This window comes from Helianthus annuus, chromosome 14, assembly GCF_002127325.2.
Source record: "Helianthus annuus cultivar XRQ/B chromosome 14, HanXRQr2.0-SUNRISE, whole genome shotgun sequence".
NCBI classification, from domain to species: Eukaryota; Viridiplantae; Streptophyta; class Magnoliopsida; order Asterales; family Asteraceae; genus Helianthus; species Helianthus annuus.
Genome location: NC_035446.2, coordinates 82,983,721 through 83,000,497, shown reverse-complemented (window position 1 = coordinate 83,000,497; position 16,777 = coordinate 82,983,721). Strand labels below are relative to the sequence as shown.

At 37.3% G+C, this 16,777-nt stretch overlaps 1 protein-coding gene across 1 annotated transcript; it reads left to right on the top strand.

Annotated features, from left to right (window-relative positions):
• The first annotated feature begins 2,802 nt into the window (after window positions 1-2,802).
• LOC110906852 lies at window positions 2,803-4,092 on the top strand. The gene has a single exon (XM_022151922.1). The coding sequence runs from the start codon at window positions 2,803-2,805 to the stop codon at window positions 4,090-4,092; it is 1,290 nt and encodes a 429-aa protein (XP_022007614.1).
• Window positions 4,093-16,777: the final 12,685 nt, after the last annotated feature.

The following is a 16,777-nucleotide window of genomic DNA, read 5'->3' as shown; positions in this document are numbered from 1 at the left end:
TGAAAGTGCATCGTTTTAATCATATTTGTGTTTGAATGCTATGTATTGTCGAAACAATTGAAAACACGTTGAAACTATGTTAAACACGTAAAAACAGTGAAATTCCATCTAAATCTCAGCTCTTAAATTCCTCGTTGCCAAGAGATTACCCTAAACCGTACGAAAATTGGGAATTTATACGTTAATTCGGTAAAAATATCAAAATTTGGGTTAAACTGATTTTTATACTATTTTATTAATATTTTAAATAAATAAACTAATAATTAAAATTAAATAAATAAATATTTTAAACTGATTTTTAATGATTTTGAGCATTTTGGTTAGTCAAACTGACTCCGTTAGTGAAAACTCAGTTAAATCAGCTAACTGGGTTAAGTTTATTAAAGGGCAACACTAACTGAGTTAGAAAACTCAGTTAGTGGCTAACCCAGTTAGTCAGGTTACATGTTAACTGTTATATAAAAAAAAAGGGGTTTATGTGCATCCGACGGGATTCGAACCCGCGACCCCTGGTTCCCAAACACGCGCATCAACCAACTAGACTGCCTTCGTATTTGTTAAGACTTCCAGAATCATTTATATTTAAACTAACATTAATGACGCGAATTTAAAATATAACCGCCCAAACCCAGTCACCTTCCCCGACTTATCAACTGTTACCGGACTTTTTTTGAGACCCTTCGGTTCCGAAACCGACGATTGCAACCTCCTATATAAACTCGACTAACTTCGATACACTCGTTCCTTTTCATCTCGTTTATCCGAAACCAAGAACCGAAACAAACCAACCCGACTCGAAACCGAAGCCACTTCGTCCTCGTCGCCGGAACCTTCGAACCGCCGGAGCCACCACCGTTTGCCGTCGCCGACGACCCGTCCGGTACGGATTTTCCGTTCCCGCCTTTCTTTTTTATATATAATTATGCAGTTTTGAATTCATTTTTTTAGTTATTTATAGATCAGTTTGTTATTATTATTATTATTATTATTATTATTATTATTATTATTATTATTATCATTATTATTATTATTATCATTATCAGAATATTATAAGCAGATTTATATAATTATTATTATTAATTCTAACAGATTATTAATATAATTAGTATTACTATTATTTTATTTATTAAAACAGATTTATAAATATTATTATTATTATTAATAAACAGATATATTAACATATTTTTTTCAGAAATATTAATCCTTGTTTAAATCAGAATTTCTATAAAAACAGATTTATTAATATTATTATTAATATTAAAACAGATTTATTAAATAGATTTATTTATATTTTAAATCTGATATATTATTAAAAAAATCAGAATTATTATTTTTGCTATTTATATAATCAGAATTATTATTTAAAATAATATTTTAATCAGAATTTATATTTTATCATTTTAATCAGAATTTGTATTATTTATTTAAATCAGAATTTATATTTTCAGAATTATTATATAATACATAGGTTACTATTTTATTAGAATTATTATCAGATTTATTATTTTAAATCTATAATATTTATATATATATATATATTGTCATTTTTAAGTGCATAATAATCAAGAGTTATTATTCAATTTAGTAATAATATTTATATTATTTTGGTAAAATCAGTAATATTATCATATAAAAATCAGTATTTATTTTACTCATTTATTTATAAATAAATTGTCTTATATTTTATGAAACATATGATTATTATTATTTTTATGTCTTGTTATTTCAATAATCCCTAAATTCCCAATAATTAATCAAATCCTCAAAATTAATAGGGTAATTCTCTTGTGCTCATCCTCTTGGGAAATCCTTGATTCTTAATTATTCCAAGAAATACGCAACGCACTCTAAGGTGAGTATACATGACCCATTTTCTATTTTATCACATTTTGGGTGCTGTATGCATTTCCTATATCAAAAACACTATGTTAAACATTTTTGCACTGTCAATCCACATTTCATGTGAATCTATTTGACTCATGTTAATCATGTTATGCTAATGTTAAACATTTATGATTATGTGTTCATTAACTTTGCAAGCCTCCCCTAACAATGGCAGCGCTGTAGGTTGTAACGCCCCTCCCATAATATTATGGGTATTGTTAGGATTTATTCTATGTTACTCATGTTACCACCCTTTTTGGGTTAGGCTATGTTAATTGCGTTAAACTTTGGTTTGAACACATAGATTCATCGTTACGAGTATAACAGTTAATATGAAATCATGTAGTCACGTGGATTTGATCATGTTAAACTATTTCAAACATAATATACTATATTCAAACTTGTATACTCGCCAACATGTTTTGTTGACTTTATTTTAAATGCATACTGCAGGATGAGGAAGTCAAGATTTGAAGAAATAAATAGGATGGCTTAGAAACCCACCTTGAAATAAAACTATGTTCCATGTTTGTTATTTCTTTTGACATTGTATGAAACTTTGCTATTTTAATAAATGGAATTTAATTATATTGTCACATTTAGTGTTATGATGTCTTTGAACAGTTTGTACGTCTCATCCCGATGTTTCCGCCATCGGTTGGGGTGTGACACAGATGATGGCAAGCTTCCCGTGGCAACACTTTTTAGTCAAGTGTTGGCCACCCAAGGGAACAACAATAACAACAACAACACAGGTGCAAGAGTGGAAGAAGATCTGGCCAAACAACACAGGTGCAAGAGTGGAAGAAGATCTGGCCAAGCCTTATAAACCAAGCAACTTGTCATGCTTCTCTCAGCAAATCGCTGACTATGATTTCCAAACGAAGATCAAGATGCCGGCCCACATCAAAACATATGATGGGACTGAAGACCCTGAAGATCTTCACTAGTGCTGCTAGGATTGAGAAATGGTCAAATGCTGAATGTTGTCTAATGTTCATGCGAACCCTTGTCGGATCAGCCAGGATCTGGATCAATGATTTACCTGCTCGAAGCGTTCGAAGCTTCGATGACCTTAGCAAGGGGTTCCTGGCCAACTTCTCCCAACAGAGGCGATATGTTAAAGATGCTACAGTAATCTTCCAGATAAAACAAAGGGATGACGAGAGCCTTCGAGAGTTCATAGAAAGGTACAAAAAGGAAAGTCTGATGTATGTATGGGCAGATGAGAAGATGAAAGTAGCCGGCTTCATGAATGCCATTACCTCTAAGTACCTTACCAGGGATTTCAACAAGTCCCTGCCAAAAACCTTGGAAGAAGCTCTCGCAAGGGCCGAAGCCCACATCAGAGGAGAGGAGGCTGTAGACATAAAAGAACAAAGAAAAAGGGGATCTAATTGGCGTGGTAACAGTCCAGCTAGGAAAAAGGGAAACTTCAACTCCTATGACAGACGCCAAAGGGGTTCAGAGCAACGAAGGTCTGAAAGCCGAAACCCTCCAAGCAGGGAGAAGGCCACAAACTTCACACCCCTTACCAAGACCCCTCAAGAGATTCTTGCCACAGAGGAAGTGAAGCAAAGCTTTCGACCTCCCAGGCCTCTCCTTAAAAGCAAGAAGAACGAAAATTCCACCCAATACTGTGAATTTCATGAAGAAAAGGGCCACTATACTAATGATTGCTTCCAGCTTAAAAAGAGGATTGAAGAGGCCGTCAAGTCCGGGGAGCTTGCTCACTTGGTGAAGGGATTAAGGGACAAGATGGCTGAAGGAAAGGGTAAGGAAGTAAACATGGTGGATTTTGATGGAAAGGTTCCTCACAAACGGCAGCGGTTGGAAGCTTGGGAGCTTCAGTGTGTTTGTTTCCTTCCAACAGAAAAAGACCCACTCTCAAACCCCCTTGTGGTTGAAGCAACCGTGGGTACATTACAAACAAGTAGAGCATACATAGACACTGGTGCAGCCACTGAAATCATGTTTGAGAAGTTCTTCAACCTTTTAAGCAATGAAGAGCGTTCAAGGCTTCAACCCTCACGGACCTCCATAAAAGGTATTGCCGACATACCCCTCAAGCCTTTAGGGAAACTAACCCTGGATGTCCGTTTCAGCGAAGGCCAGAAGGAGAGAATCCAACCTCTCACCTTTGTGGTCATCAATATACCTTCAAACTATGATGTGATCATAGGGAGGCCGGGGCAGTGTGCATTCTAAATGGCTGTTTCTGTCGGTTATGGAACAATCAAGTTTCCTACCGAGAGAGGGATTGCAACCCTTCAACCTACTCAAGAGGCCTACATGGTTGAGGGTGAAAGTTCCAAGAGTGAAGAAGACAAGCAAAGGCTGATCATAAACCCAAAGTATCCTGAACAGAGGATAAGGGTTAATCCAAGCCTTTCACAAGAAACTCTCTCGTACCTTGAAAAGCTGTTGGCACATTACAGCGATGTCTTTGCTTGGTGCTCGGAAGATATGACGGGCATCCCTCGAAGCATTGCTGAACACGAGTTAAAAATACCACCAGATGTCAAGCCTGTTGTCCAAAAGAAACAAAGTTTAGCACCCGAAAGAAGCTTGGCTGCATGCCAAGAGGTTGAAAAACTTGTATCAGCTAGAATTCTCCGGGAAGTCAAGTACCAATCCTGGGTGGCAAACCCAGTAATGGTTCGAAATCCCGACAACTCTTGAAGAAGGTGCATAGACTTCAAGGACTTGAACAAGGCTTGTCCTAAAGATTGTTACCCGTTACCAGAAGTTGATCTCAAGGTTGACTCCCTCACCGGTTACCCTTTCAAGTGTTTTCTCGATGCTTACAAGGGTTACCATCAAATTCTCATGAAGGAAGAAGATAAAGAGAAAACCGCCTTTCACACGGACAAAGGGATCTTTTGCTACCAAAAGATGCCTTTTGGCCTCAAAAACGTGGGTGCAACCTACCAACGCCTAGTTGACAAGGCTTTTGCCAGTCAAATTGGTAGAAACATGGAAGCATATGTCGACGATTTGGTAATCAAAAGCAAAACAGAATACCAAATGCTTGATGACATCCAAGAGACTTTCAAGAACCTAAGGAAGGTCAACATGAAACTCAACCCCAAGAAATGTTCGTTTGGGTTTGAAGAAGGAAAGTTCCTGGGGCATATTGTGGGAAAACAAAGTATAAAGGCCAATCCAAACAAGGTCAAGGCTGTTCTCGAAACCAAGCCACCACGAAGCAAAAAAGAGGTTGAAAGCTTAATGGGAACCTTGCAGCCTTAAAGCGTTTCACCTCAAAATTGGCTGAAACATCGTTGCCCTTTTTCAAAACGCTCAAGGGATGCTCTGACAAGAAGGATTTCAAATGGACTGACGAAGCTGAGGAAGACTTCAACCAGATGAAGCAACACCTAGCTTCACTCCCAGACATTGCAGCCCCAGAAACGGGAGAACTAATCTCTGTATACCTTTCAGTTGCTGAAGAAGCAATAAGTGCGGTCCTCACCATTGAACAAGTCAAAGTTCAGGTACCCGTTTTCTTCTTCAGTAAAACTCTAAAACTAGCATAGACCAAGTACCCTCCCTTGGAGAAACTTGCTCTAGCCCTAGTCCAAACGGCCAGAAGGCTTCGAAGGTATTTCCAAGCACACCCTATACAAGTGGTCACTAACCAACCCATTAAAAGTGTGCTTGAAAAACCAGAAAATTCAGGGTGATTAGCCAAATGGGCAGTGGAACTAGGTGAACACAACATCACCTATGTTCCAAGAAAAGCCATCAAAGCCCAAGTCTTGGCTGATTTCATTGTAGAAGTCCCAAAGCAAACAATCACTGAAGTAAACACAACTGCCATTGAACCCTCAGACCTTGAAGCCTGGAAGCTTTTTACCGATGGGGCTTCAAGTGTTGAAGGGTCAGGGGCTAGGCTCATTCTGATCAACCCAGAAGGGTTAGAATTCACGTATGCTCTTCGATTTGAATTTCAGACCACCAACAACGAAGCTGAATATGAAGCTTTGATAGTCGGCTTAAGGTTGGCTAAGGAAATGAAGGTTAAAAATCTTGAAGTCTTCACCGATTCGTTGCTGGTATCAAGCTAAGTGAACGACAGTTATGTTGCAAAGGAGCCCAATATGAAGAGATACAAAGAAAAATCCAAAGAACTGATGAACACATTCCAAACGTGTACCATCAAGCAAATTCCCAGGTCTCAATATAAGAAAGCTGATGCTCTGAGTAAATTAGCTTCTCTCATCTTTGCCCACCTCACCAAAAAGGTGTTGGTAGAAGTGTTGAAAACTCCATCAATCGAGGAATTGGAAGTTCAAAACGTAATCACCAAAGAAGGCACCAATTGGATGACTCCAATTAAAAAATTCCTTAAAAATGGTGAGTTACCTACTGATCAAACAGAGGCTGAAAGGGTTAAAGTCAAGTCTAGACAATACGTGTTGCAAGGTGAAATACTCTACAAAAAGGGTTACCTTGCACCCTTATTGAGATGTGTCGGTCCCGAACAAAGCCAGTACTTGATCAAGGAGGTTCATGAAGGTATATATGGAGCTCATTTTGGAGCTAGAACGGTGGTTGCTAAACTATTGACCCTTGGGTATTTTTGGCCCTCCATGCACCGAGACACCACTGAGCAACTAAGGAAGTGTGATTCCTGCCAAATTCATGCACCAGTCCCGAAAAGTCCCAAGCATGATCTTGTCCCGATAACCTCAGCATGGCCATTTTATAAATGGGGGATGGACATCGTTGGCCCATTTCCACCAGCCAAAGGTGGAGTGAAGTTCTTGTTAGTAGCCATAGACTACTTCACCAAGTGGCCTGAGGTTAAACCACTTGCAAAAATCACGGGCAAGCAAGTCATTGACTTCGTTTGGGAAAACATCATTTGTCGCTATGGATTGCGGGGAGTGCTTATCACCGATAATGGAAAGCAATTCGCTGAAAAGCCTTTCAGCGTTTGGTGCAAAGAATTCAAAATAGCTTAGGTTTTCAGCTTAGTGGCATATCCACAATCAAATGGTAAGGTTGAAAGGATGAATCGAAGCATAGTTGAAGGAATCAAAGCAAGATTGGGAAGGTATGAAAGCAATTGGCTTGAAGAGTTGCCAAGTGTTCTATGGGCCTTAAGAACAACCGAAAAAATAAGCCACAAAAGAACACCTTACAGCTTGGTATTTGGATCTGAAGCCGTGATTCCAGCTGAAGTAGGAGTTGTAACACAAAGAACGGTCAACATGGATCCCGAAGCAAACCAAAAAGAGACCATGTTGAACTTACAACTCCTAGAGGAAGTACGAGACCAAGCTGCAATTCAAGAGGCCAAGTACAAACAAATGATGGAAGCCTATTACAACAAAAGAGTCAAGCACGAACGCTTCAAGCCACAAGACTTGGTGCTTAGAAACAATGAGGCTAGTAAAAAAGAGAACCAAGGAAAGCTCGACCCAAAATGGGAAGGGCCATATACCATCCTTGAGGCATATAAGGGTGGATTCTATAAGCTAGCTGACTCAGAAGGTAAAAAGCTTCCAAGACATTGGAATGGAAAGACCCTCAAGAGGTTCCATGTCTAATCAAGAAAGATTGGTTTATATTTCACAAGTTATATTTCAAGAGTTGTACTATGATCACCTTTTGTAACACAATATCTCTTGAATGAATGAAGATATTTTATCAAATTTGTCTTTCTATCCTAAAATCAGGTTGAGAACCTAGCAAAAAACTCCATGGCAAGGGCCATGTAAGGGGATGAGCTCCCAGGCCACATCGCTCAATAGGTTCAAGGGTTGAATGGACCTATATAAGGGGTGAGTTCCTAAATCAATACAACTCCATGAGACTTATAATTATAAACAAAGTTGTCTCATAGACGGGTCTGAAGAGCCTACACCAAATGTTCCTTAAGCCTTAGAAAAATTATCAGAAAACAGGCTTACGAAATGAAATCAAACTAAGGAAGTAATAAATAGGATAGGTGCTATTTATTCTTGTTAAAAATACCAAGGCTAAGTGACTGCAACACTGAACCCTTTAAGGTATAAAAAACATAAAGACAACACAAACTCAACAAAGACAACACCATAAGGAAATAATTCAAGGGACAATGCAACAACATAAGTAAAAAGGTTGCACAAAACCCAAAACTCAAAAATACAAACCAAGACATAAAGTCATAAAACTAAAGTAATAATCGGAAGGCTTGAAGGCTTCAAGCTATAAACATTCACACAGCCAGAAGCCTTGAGGGCTTGAAGCCAACTAAGCCATAAACTTTTAAACAACCAGAAGCCTTGAGGGCTTGAAGCCAACCAAGCTGCCTTACCAAACAGGCACAAACACAAAAAACATAACACAAGGCAAATAATAGAAACTTAGTAACATAATAAAAGAAGCCTTAACAGGCTTCCAAGCATCCAAACAAGTTAAAGCAAGCCTTAGTGGCTTGCAAACCTAGGAAATTGTTCAAATGGCCATCAAGGCCAAACCACAACCACATAACAGGAACCTTAAAGGTTCCTGCAAAACCTAAAATTGTTTAAGTTAACATACAAACCACAAATTGTTTTCAAGGGTGCTAAGAAAGCTACGAATGTTTATCAAGCATCAACAGGAGGCTTGGAAGCCCCGGAACCATCACTTTTAACCTTCTTTGCTTTCTTTGACTTCTTAGGTTTCGAGCCACCATTACCACCAACTGCTGAACCTTCCAAGCTTGCATCCTTGGAAGCATCAGGTTCTCCTAAAAGGGTATCCTCACTATCTCCTGAATAAGATCGCTTTCTTGAAAGGGAGCCGAGGACTTCAGCACAAACTTTTTCATTAAGACTATCCGGTTTTAGCTCCTGCAAGACAGAAAGGGGCTTACTAAAACAAGTAGAAACCTGATTAACATACGGGTAGGTCAGCCTTTCCATCTGCTCAACAGAACCCTTGAAGACCTCAGAAGCTTTAGGACGGTATAAGGGAGACTTTTCCAAAGGATGACCAGATTCATGAAGCTTGTAACCGGCAATGAGACCTTGATATTTCCCCAAGTTGAGCAGTTTGGTATAAACTTCACCAAGAGCAGAGTTGATCTCTTTAGAGTGAAGAAGATAAGTAACAACTTGGTGGAAACCCTGCTTAATAAGCCATTGGTTATCACTGGTGGCTTGAACAACTGAAGCCTTCAGGCCTTCTTTCTTTTCATCAAAGGCTCTCCATTGAACAGTCAAGGCCTCCCTATCAACCTTTAGCTTCAACCGATCAGGATCGAAGCTTTTCTTGAGATCATTTATCTCAATTTCATGCCTTCTAGTCAATTCACCAACCTTTTTGACCCAAGCCTCTTCTTTCTTTGAAAACCCATCAATCTCTTTCTTCATTGAAGCCATTGAAGACTTCATTTTCTCCTTCTTCTTAGAAAACTCCTCATACTCCTGCATTCCCTTCTAGAAACGGGTAACACCCTCAGCAACCAAGGCAGAAAGGTTGCAGGAGCTAAGCATCAACCTTGATATGAAATGGTCACTTTCCATTTCAGAAATGGCACCACAAACGCCTGGAGGAGCAAACTGAGCTCAAACATTAGGACAAACATTTGGATCTTTGAAGCTACCACCAACCTTTACAGTCCAATCAGGAACATAGACCTCATCCTCGTTCAACCCTTCAACGTCCCTGCTTGATGAACCCTGAACAGGAGTAGTCATAACCTTCTTGGCTGAAGCCTTCTTCTTGCCATCAACCAACCAACTTCTTCTCCTTCTCAACATCAACATCAACGTCTTGACCCTCAGAAGCCTCAATATCATCACTTAATTCCACCGGATCATAAGAGGTGGATTGAGGTGCACTCTTTAACAAACGGCAAGTAGATCGACGGGTTGAAGCCTTGGGAGCAGCAGGCTTAGTAAAACCCTTGACGTTGGAAACACTAACATAACCGGCATCTTCAAACCTCTGTTCTACACCCCGAGCAACATCATCCCCTTCAGCGGCTTGGGCATCCGTAAAAGCAACGTCAGATGTATCATCACTCTTGATAAAGTCCAAAGCAGACATGACTGCAAAATGTTTCAAAAATAAAAAAACAAATAAGTCACCAAACAAAGATATCCAAAAAAGGCAAAACAAAGAAAAAGCATACCCTGGCCATTCCTCATAAGAACCGAATCCTGATTGGCCCTATCCCACAATTTTCTAACCCCTAACAGAACTAGCAAATGTTCGGGGAAAGGACGAACCCTTGAAGGGCACTCTCGGATGGCTATAAGAAAAACTTCATTCAAAACAGATTTGGAAGGTTCCGGTTCATTGAGAACGGCATCTGGGTGCCTCCACACCATTTTGAAGGGGATAATAGAATCAGAGACCCAGAAAAAACGATCCTTCCAAATACCAAGTGTGGTAACCATGGAAGATGTGACAACTGGCATCAAACCGGTAATTTCCGTACACTTTAATTATTATTTAATGACTGCAATTATGTGCTTAAATGTCAACAATGTCTGATTACATACTATACAAGTGAATTCATGCACGTTTCATACTACAAGAATTACGTTATGTATTAATGAACAGCGTTGCGTCAGAAATACTAGTAAACTCACCGGTAAGACACACTGTGTCCACAAATCTGCAGAAAGCAGTTAGACAATAGAATTGGAGCCTAGGTGTAGGTCCAACAACAAGAATACATTAAAACCCAAGAGTACATACAGGAGTTTATATATAGACTTTCCGGAAGCTAAAATACGCACTAAAAAGCACCCGAAATACACTTTAAAAGTTGAATTTTATATAATTCAGCATTATAACAAGATATTACCATGCAAAAACATGACTAAATGGTCCAGAATACTTCCCTAAGTGTCGGGAATTGAAAGTGTCACAAAAGAATACTTAAAAGACACTAAACGGTGCAATTTAGCACTTTAATGAATGGGTATCTAACCGAACAATACCCGGAACATCAAAATATTACTAGAAACATTGTTTTAGTATTTTTGAGCCAGTTATGGTTCCTGAACACTTTAACATACTACACGATACATCCTACACATTAAACACTAGATATTACATGTAACCTTCCACTAATTACCTACTTAGCATAAAAATTTACAATTAACCCCCCTCTCCATAATTTACGGCCTAAGTGGGCCCCCCATCTCTCAAGATCTCACAAGATTACTTGTGATATTCCATGGATTCATCAAAGATTGTGGAAGGATTTGTTTGTACTTTGCAAGACACTTAAACCAATGGACATTAGAGAATGAGGGTTATAAGAACCATATAACACTTAACCATTATCACACCACAACTTCACTTCCTCCTCCCCTTAACCTCTCGGCCGACCCCTCTCCTCCACACTCTCACCATTTTTGTTTCAAGTTCAAGCATTCCAAGGTCTTCATAAGGTGTAACAAGGTGATTAACGAAACTCGGTGTTCACGGAACTTGAAGGACCTCATTAGTTTGCTTTTATCCATCACATTTGCAACCTTGTTCTTCCCTAACTTTAAGCTAGTTGTAAGACTCTCGAACACCATTGTTTACTTCATATTTTAGTAGTTAAAAGTTGTTATTTAAGGATTAACTCAAAAACACTAATGAACATACACATAAATCTTGAAACATAAAGCTTGTAATATGATGAAATAGTGTTGAAATGATATTGTTTGGTGCATGAATGATATTTGATAGTTGTTTACTAGAGATGATGATATTAATCTTCATATGAAGCTTGCTAGATTGTGATTAAATACATGATCTAGCAAGATTAGGAGATGGTTATGTGTTTACACAAAGATGATCATCTTCTTGATTTAACATGAACTTGGAAGTAAAATGATTTTAAAGAAAGTAAACTAGTAAACTTGTAGATCCAAGATTTATAAATAATTTTCCAAGAAAACCATGTTTAAAAATATGATTTTTGAAAGATCACGATTTTTACTAAACTTACACTATTTTTGGTAAAGAAATAAGTGTAAAAACACTAGAGAAACAAGGAGATGTTATAAATAAATATTTTTGTGAAATGAGATTACAAGTTGTAAAAGACTAAATCTTTCAAGAAAGTGATTTACAAATGAATAACCATACTTTTAAGGGTAACTAAACCTACTAAATAACAAGGTAAGTTACTACAAGTTTTACAAGAACTTCAAGTTCATGATGTAGTATGATTTACATGATCTTGGCTTATGGTAAGACTTGATTGTGTTGTTGGTCTTGATGATGATTTAAAAGAAAATAAACACATGTTTTGAAAACATGGGAAACCTCAGTTTTTAGGGGAAACTGTGTCAAATTTTTTTTTTATAAACTTTGATACTTAGAAAAATATAAGTTTTTGAGAAACTTATTCCCTAAAAATGTATCTCAAAGTATTTACCAAGGTTTTCCTAATTTTTGTGTTAAGAAATGATGATTTCTTAAAGGGTAAAATTGATATTAAGTATGTATATTTTTGAGAAAAATGTATATATTTATTGATCACCAAATTTTGTGCTAAGTGTATGTAGTATGTATTATATGTGATAGTGTATTAGGACTTGAAAATTCACTAAATACTTCTAAGGAGTAAAGATACAAAAATACACATACAACATACTTAGACAAATACAAGAGAATATATTTATGAAAATATGTTACTTGAAAGAATAAATAACTTGGACAAGTTATGAACACGAAATGAAGTTTTTGGACAAGATACATAATTCGGGTGAAAAATACAAGATACTTATATTTATTTTTGTAGAAAATAATATAAGTAAGACACACAGTTAAAAATATAAATTATTTTTAACACAAGAACAAATACAAAAGATAGTGACTTGTACTTGTGCGATGCAAGTCTAGTGACTAACGTTAATAAAACACGTTTAGGTCACGACGCTAGATAAGTAAACCTGGTGAAGTTTACGACGCAGGAACGCAAAGTTGTGAGTTCATGCTCCCCCTTTTCTTTATCTGTTTTCAGTTTTATAACTTCGGTTGTGAAATACATGTTACAAATATTAAAATGTTTACAAATGGTATGATGGATACAAAAACAAGAAGCACTCTTGGTGATAACTAGTACCAAGTATGATGCGCTTTAAGGAATGATACGAGAAATGATATAGGAATGATACGAGAAATCGTGTCACGAGTAGGTACCATAAGCACCATTAATCGTGTACATACTAAGACCGCAGAACAAAAGGTTAGATCTAATGGGTTTCGGGCAGCCCCACTATTGGTGATAACTAGTACCGAGTAGTGTTTTTGTGTCTCCGTCGTGAATCGACAACTAGAAAAATGCCTATGGTTTGGATGCTTCCTATGTCGTGTCGCATGTTAATGGCCTTGCAACCCATTAACAACATGATACATACAAGAATACTGGATTTATACAAGAATACTTGATTTATACGAGAATACTTGATTTATACGAGAATACTTGATTTATACAAGATACATACCATGTTTTTCATACAAAGTACACAAACATTAAATACAAGAACTGCATGAATTCACACCAACATTATGTTGACGTTTTTCCAAAACTCACATGTATTTCAGGTAACTAAAAGTGGATGTGCGCGCGGTCTTACTCATGCTCTTGGATGTCGTTTATGTTTATCCTTAAATAAAGTCGTAAACTTTCAGACAATATGTTGTCTCGTGATGTAAACACTTAAACTATGTTTTCCGTTATGTAATGGTAATGGTGTTTGAAATTATTTTTATGAGCATGTAGTATGTTTACCAATCGTATGCAATGAAAACCTTTCATGATCACACCTCGTGCTTCCGCCTTAGAAAGGGGTGTGACAGATTGGTATCAGAGCCGCGATTGTAGTGAACCAGAAAACAATTTTTCAAAAAGTTTTCATTGCATAAAACTTTCCGCGACATCCACTACCTGAAACTGTTTACAAGAGTCAAGAAAAGACACTACGAGACTTAGGGTGCACTGGAGTAGCACTTGTCTGTGATTAGGAAATACTTGCAATTATGTGTGATAATTGATATATACATATACTAGAAGTTGAATGTCACAGGTATACGTGACTTTGCCTGAAAACAGTGACCTATCTGAAGGAAGGGATACGAGGATGAAACGAACTGTGTGGACTGTGCAAGGAGCTATGTAATTATGGATGCATACGTAATTATGGAATTCAGTGCACAGAAACCACAACAAGTCTTGTCACGTATAGATTCCCTCAGTACAAGAAAAGGGCAAATGTGAACACCCTTTACCCAAACCTATTAAATACTCTTTTGGGGTAATGACTTAGGGTATAAAGACAAGAACCGCTAGTGTGAAGTAAGGTGTTTACCTAATTATACATGCTTGTTGCTGTATGAATTGATTTATACATTTGGCGGATTGTTTGATGTCACTTATGTGGTATATGCCTGTGTATATATATACTACTACTGTCTCGTATTACGATATCAAACAAATGTCTAACCCTATTGTGTTGTATTCTATCAGAACATGGCACCCAGAAGAGCTGTGAACGCTCGTGATCAACCTCCTCCTCCCCCACTGCCAAGGACTGCTGAAGAGCTGGATGCTCTACTGGAAGAAAGGATCTCCGCAACTATCGCCTAGTACGAGGCGAATGTGACAACCCTCACTAAACCAGGTATCCGTACGACTTAATTAACTATTAATTGCTGCTTAATTACTGTGCTTGACTGAGATTACTGATAAACTGCTACTTGACTGTTGATACATGTACATATCTGCATCATACTTTGATTTCCGTCACTACATTATTTACTTACTGAACTCTAGTGACAAACATGATGCACAAAAGCACAGTAGCATTTGAACGGATAACCTATTGAACATGCTGATATAGCCAGCATCAGGCAAACACTGCCTCTAAAGGCCTGTATGAGCCAGAAATATTTTACTACACCCAGAGTGTGTGTAGGGATACAAGGGTTGTTAAACTGCGTCTCTAGGAATAAGATGTAATGATTGGATGTGCCTAAAACGTACTCTGAGCACGAAACACAGCACTTTATTTAACATACCAGCTTCTAGCTAACTAATAAAGTGCCAAAACATGAGGAAATATTCCTGACACTTTGCAAAATAAATTGTGTCGCTAAAAATATTACTTACGACGCTTAAAAGATTACTTAAGCACTTTAACGGATTACTATCCAACCGAACAACCGGACTATACCCGGAACATAAAAATATTGCCAGAAATATTATTAGTCTTTTTCTGAGCCAGTTAGGGTCCCTGATTACCCTAACACCCGCTTTATAACACATCATGCAACTAACGGGGTTAATCCCTAAAGTTAACCTACTTAACTAAACTAAACACTAACTGAACGATTGAAAACGAACTGGATACCCCCCCCCCCCATTGGAAATCGGCCAAACCAAGGGAACCAAGAAGTAAAAAAGTTGATTATTTTATTGTTTATGCCTAATATCTAGAAGACATAAGATCCGTTGGACGATGATTATAATTTTCTCTATAAATACCCCACCATAACTCATGAGATTACACACACACTTAAACACTTCACAACTTTCTCTCTTGCTCCCTCCCCACTCACGGCCGAACCTCCATCCAACCACCCACCCATTTTCGAGTTCCATCTTTCACATTCCAAGTATATACAAGCCTTACGGGTTACATATTAGGAGTCTTGAAGCAAGCGGAAGTGGAAGGACCTCGTTTCTTAGCTTTTATCCACCACATTTTCGACTAGATTCTTCCCTAGCCCCGAGCTAGAGGTATAATGTTTAAAACTCACTCTCGAACATATCTAAAGTGGTTAATATGAATTATAATGGTTAAAATGCGGAAACCCATCTTTTGAATCTTTAAAGTTTACTAAAACTTGAATTTTGTTGGATAAAAGATCATAACTTGTGTAAAGGTTGTAGTGTTTGAATATGTTGATTATTGAGGCCCGATCTACGTTGTGGTGGCTCTGATCATCGTTTAACCCGACTTTGTTAAGATCATAGATCTTGACATAAGCTTGTTTCTATCGGTACAAGGGTTAAAAGGTGAAACTCTACCACACGGAAGACATGAACTTGTGTAAAAGTATTTTGACTTGTAAAATAGTATTTAAAACTAGCGGATCTACGCATGCACAAGTGGTATATTCGTAGAACCAAGTGTCGAGAAAATCATGTTTTATATAAGTTGGATGACAAACTAACAAATGTGATTTTACAAACCACAAGTGTATAAACACTTGTGAAATAAGAAGTATTCGACAAAATATCAATCTTTGAGAAAGATGACGGGAAGTTGTAAAGGATGATTTGTTCTAAAAACGGGGTTTTTACAAGACTAAACTATTTTATACATAGATCCACTAAATATAAGGAGATCTACACAATAGTTTTCAGAAAAACTACAAGTTCATGTAATAATGCGATTTTACATACTTGTCGACTAGTTGAAAACTAGTTGATGTGTTGGAAATTGATTGGTTGATTTAAAGAAGTGTTGAATTGATTTTGTAAAAGAAAATGATACGCTTGAAAGCGTGGCCACCTCCAGTTACAGGGGAAACTCTGGCGAAATTTTTCTAAAATCTAACACTTAGAATTACTTACAAGTGTTAGACTACTTTTGACATATTTTCAAAAAAAAAAATAATAATTCGCCATGACTTTATTTACAAATATTCGGAGGTGGGATTTTCACAAAACTAAACGTGATAAATATATATTCAGTAAATATATTTTTCACCACACTGTTTATGATTATTTTGTGAAAATACATAAATATTATTTTTAGAGTAAAAATAATATTTACAAACGTTGACGAACCCAAAATAATACAAACGCTTACACAACAAACATATAAGTTACAACGGTAATTACCATTACCACTTAATCGTTAAAACGTAACTTACGCATTATGCGGAAATATTC